Source organism: Leucopleurus acutus (genome assembly GCF_964270905.1).
Source record: "Leucopleurus acutus genome assembly, chromosome: 8".
Lineage (NCBI taxonomy): Eukaryota > Metazoa > Chordata > Mammalia > Artiodactyla > Delphinidae > Leucopleurus > Leucopleurus acutus.
The window spans coordinates 103,419,470-103,424,039 of record NC_139151.1 but is presented as its reverse complement, the minus strand read 5'-3'; the positions used below and the strand labels follow the sequence as shown (position 1 = coordinate 103,424,039).

Here is a 4,570-nt window from a genome sequence, read left to right as displayed (position 1 = left end):
CGCTGAACTATTTTCCAACCCAGGGATTATCACTATGTCCAGCAGATGGCGCCCCAGGACATAGCAAGCAGTGGGAGTCGCATACGCGGTCAAAACTACCATACCCACAATGCAGTGCGGATATTAAGGGCCACCTGCCAGTTTAGCTGTCTGAGGCACTGCCTGTGTGCTCTCCAGGAGGAACGTGTGTATCTGAGACATTCGGGTCCTTCCTCAATCTTAAGGTAGCAAGTTAAAAGTTTTTTCCGCTTCATCTCATCCTGCTTGTCTTACTAGTTGGAGAGCGGAAGGATGAATCAACGCTGCTATTGGTTGGCTTCATCTGCCTTACCCTAACGTGAGGACCCTTGACCTTTAACCCAAGGTGGCGGCGCCAGGAGCCTTAGCTCTTGCTGTGGACCTGAGATCATCTAAGGCCGGGGACTCCGCCTCATGTCGAAGCTAAGCCGGGCCACTCGGGCTCTCAGGAAGCCCGAGGCCGGCGGCGTGATCCGGACCATCGTGCGGGCAGGCCAGGCCATGCCCGGGCCCCCACTAGGCCCCGTCCTGGGTCAGGTGCAGCCGCGGCAGGAACCTGGCGTGGGAGGCGTCGGAGGGTGGGAGCTAGACCCCGGGTGGCGGGTGCGGGCTGGGCCAGAGCGGCCTCGGTTTAAAACGCGGCTCTGCTGCCCACACGTTGTATGTCCTTGAGTTAGTTACACAGCCTCTTCGAGGTTCAGCTTCCTCTGTTCTTCGTCCACGAGCTGTTGTAAGGATAGAGAGGCGTGACACATACGAATCATCTGGCACATAGAATGGTAGTTGGATCTGGGTAGAGAAAAGAGAATGGGAGCTTAGGGAAGTGAAGACGGAGGAGAGAATGGATGGAGCCTCCGGGGGAAAGGGAGCCGTCCCTTCCTCCGCACGCTGACCCCTATGCCTCCCTCACAGCGAGGCGTTTCCATCAACCAGTTCTGTAAGGAGTTCAACGAGAAGACCAAGGACATCAAAGAAGGCATTCCTCTGCCTACCAAGATTTTTGTGAAGGTGAGGAGTCGGGGCTCTGATCCCCAGTTTCCTTCTCATTCTGCCCAGGCCCTGGAGCTGGTCACCTGGGGTTGCTACTCTGCGCATAACTTGGGGCAAGTGTTTTCCTGTTACCCGGCCCCACTTTCCCCATTTATACAGTAGAGACTAGGCCATATCTTTCCTGAACCCGCGCTGCCATTTTGCAGATCTTTCCTTTGTTCCTCCAACTTGCTGGGGCTTCCAGAGCAGAGTTGGACCTGGAATAGAAGTGACAGGGACGTTTGTTGCAGATTTGTTTCTTCTGTGGTTTTGTTGTCAGTTAAAGGGAAGGAAGGTGAGCTGAGGGAAGGGGGGACAGGAAGTTAGGAGTTCCCTGGGCTGGGGCAGCAGGGGTTGGGGGAGGTGGGAAGAAAGATTCTCATGTGTCTTTTTTCCTTTCAGCCTGACAGGACATTTGAAATCAAAATTGGCCAACCCACTGTTTCCTACTTCCTGAAGGCAGCTGCTGGGATTGAGAAGGGGGCCCGGCACACAGGTAAGGGGCAGGGTGGGCATCTGGGCTTCTGGGCTCTGGAAGGAGGCAGTGACACCTGAAGGGCTATTTGTTCCTTGCTCCCAGGGAAAGAGGTGGCAGGCCTAGTGACACTGAAGCACGTGTATGAAATCGCCCGTGTCAAAGCTCAGGATGACGCCTTCGCCTTGCAGGATGTGCCCCTGTCCTCTGTTGTCCGCTCCATCATTGGCTCTGCCCGTTCCCTGGGCATTCGTGTGGTGAAGGAGTGAGTTTCCGGGGAAGCTCAGTGTGAGGGGAGGGCCTGGAAAGTTGTTGACTCTGGGACAAAGCTGAGGGTCCAGTGAGTGGGAGAGTCAGCTTCTGCGTTAATGGATCTTAGATTCTTGGGAGTGGGGAGCCTCATTCATTTATTTGGAATATACTTGTTAAGTACCTATCGTGTGTTAGGCATTGTTCTGGACACTGGATGCAGCTAGGAAGGAGGTAGCCGTGCTTGACCTTGCTTTCTAAGGAACTCAGAGTCCAGAGATGGAGGCAGATCCATAAATGGAGCAGTATACTGCCAGATGGTCAGTGTTGATAAAAGGAACTACAGGTATCCTCAGAACAGGGAGCAGAGCCCTGGGAAGTGAGGTCAAGGACTGGGGCAAGCATTGCAAGAAGTAGAAAAGTCCCTGTGAAGGATGTAAGGTGAAGGAATGGAGCAAAGAAGTTCAGTGGGATCTGGGTACATAATACTAGAGGCAGAATGGGACATAGTAGGACGTGAGCCAAACGGACTAGTTGGTTCTCAAATTCAGACTTGATCCTGAGGCCAGCAGCAGGCCCCCTCATGGGGCTTCGGATGGCCTCAGAAATTGTTTCCTCAAAGTGAGATGTAGGGTGGGAGAGCCTCTGGCCAGACGACAGCAGGGGCAACACTCAACCCTTCGCTGGCCTCTTGCTGCTGGTGTCACACCCCATGCAAAGGCTTACGGTTGGTTGTTTCCCAAGAGGAGTGGGGTTAAGCGTGGAACAGGGATAGACTTGACTTTGCTCAGATCTTTACTTGTATTGGGAGTACAGAAGTGAGTGAATCTGATCCTTGCTCTGAAAGAGATATGCGTGCACCACCTGATGACTTCATTTTACAAAATGTTTTGGGGTGCAGAGGAAGGGCAGGTTAATTTGGACTAGGGTGTAGCTGTGCTCATCCTCAAAAGATGAGTAGGGCTTTAAGAAAGGAGTAAAAGGCAGGGGTGATAGTGGGGTGGCAGTTCTGGCAGAGGAAACAGATGAGCAAAGGTATGGAGGCAGGAGGGGAGAGGGGTTCTGAGACAGTGACATGGTGCTGTGAGCTCCCCACCAGTGACCAGCCCTTCACTTACCGTCTGTCTTTCTGTACCTGCAGCCTCAGTTCAGAAGAGCTGGCAGCTTTCCAGAAGGAGCGAGCCCTGTTCCTGGCTGCTCAGAGAGAGGCAGACTTGGCAGCCCAGGCAGAAGCTGCCAAGAAGTGACCCCTGTCCCCCACCCTCCAGGACTTTGAAGGGGCCAGTTGGGAAGGCGGGGCCAGCGGGGAGGAAGGGAGGTCACATCAACCTGATTATATTTTTCTGACTTTAAATTATGTATGCATGTGTGGTTATATCAAAAGGATCAAATGTGAATAAACATCTTTTGTCACCCACTCTCAGTTTCTGCCTTGGGACCCCAGAGAAAGGGACCTCATCCACGCAGAGCGACTGCCCAGGATCTGAATTGGCAGGGGTAGCAGAAAATCCTGTGTTTTCCCATTTTCCAGGGGTGAGAGAAAGGGCAAGGTAGGTGGGGGCATGGCTGCTGGACTTGGGTGTACAGAGGCAGCAGATGTTGTTTCTGCTTCCATCAGAAATGCCTCCTATCTCTTGGGGACTTGCCACCTCAACAGAGACAGAACCCTTTGGGGACTTCAGGTCACAGCCCCAAGCAGGGTTGCTACATGGAGTGCCCTGGATCCCAAGGGCTACTTCAGGCCCCTCTATTAAGCTGACCCTGGCTCTGAGTCAGGTGATACCTGAATGTGAATTATTGTGGGGTTTATGGCTACAGACCCATGGAAGAAGCAAAGCATCGGTAGGTACCTGCCCATGGCGGGAGGAGTCCTTGGGAAGCCCTGGCCTTTTGTTTTCCCATTAGTCATAATATCAAGGACTATTGTCCCCTCAGAGAAGAGAGGAGGATTTGGGGGGAAAATGGGATTCACATTTACTAAGCACCTGTTGTGTGCTAGGTACTTGGTTTTACACCGAGAAGATTTGGAAAGCATAGGAAAAACCCTACAAGAAAAGAAAAGCCTCAAGTAATCCCCTCACCTAGATGAGATTCTATGGCAATATTGTGGTATATATCTTTTCTACTTGTTTTTTTTTCTTTGTGTTTATATATAATACTTTAAGAATAAAACAAATTTGGGTCATACTCTAGATACTGTTGTATTCTACTTTTACTTGTAACTTGGCAATGATTTAGAACATTTTTTCATTATTAATCATCCTCCTAAAACAATTTTTAATGGCTACTTAGTATTCTGTCTTAAGGGTAGGCCATTATTTAACCAAGTCCTCAACTGTTGGGTAGGTTTGTTGTTTGCATTAAAAAAAAAATACACACAACCCCGTGATGAACATCATTTGGTCCTCTGCTTCAGGGTCTCCCAAAACTTCAATCAAGGTGTCAGCTGGGGCTGTGGTCTCATCTGAGGCTTGACTGGGGAAGGATCCACTGTCAAACTCACGTCGTTGTTGGCAGCATTTAATTCTTTATGAGCAGTTGCATGAGGGCCTCAATTTCTTGCTGGTTATCAGTCAGAGGCCACACTCATTTCCATTCTCTCTAGCTGTGTTGTCTTGGGCAAGTTACTTAACTACTCTGTGCTTTAGATCCATCATCTATAAGATAGAGAAAATAGTGCTTATCTCAAAAGGTTGAAGCAATAACTGCATATATGGCCAGTTAATTTATGACAAAGGAGCCAAGAATATATATACAATGGGGAAAGGACAGTCCCTTCAATAAATGGTGTTGAGCAAA

General features: G+C 50.3%; 1 protein-coding gene across 1 annotated transcript; it reads left to right on the top strand.

Moving 5' to 3' along the window:
* The first annotated feature begins 352 nt into the window (after positions 1–352).
* MRPL11 (mitochondrial ribosomal protein L11) lies at positions 353–3,946 on the top strand. Its single transcript, XM_082844489.1, has 5 exons — positions 353–555; positions 931–1,026; positions 1,450–1,543; positions 1,628–1,787; positions 2,913–3,946. The coding sequence occupies exons 1-5, from the start codon at positions 433–435 to the stop codon at positions 3,016–3,018; spliced, it is 579 nt and encodes a 192-aa protein (XP_082700615.1). The 5' UTR covers positions 353–432; the 3' UTR covers positions 3,019–3,946.
* The last annotated feature ends 624 nt before the right edge of the window (positions 3,947–4,570 follow it).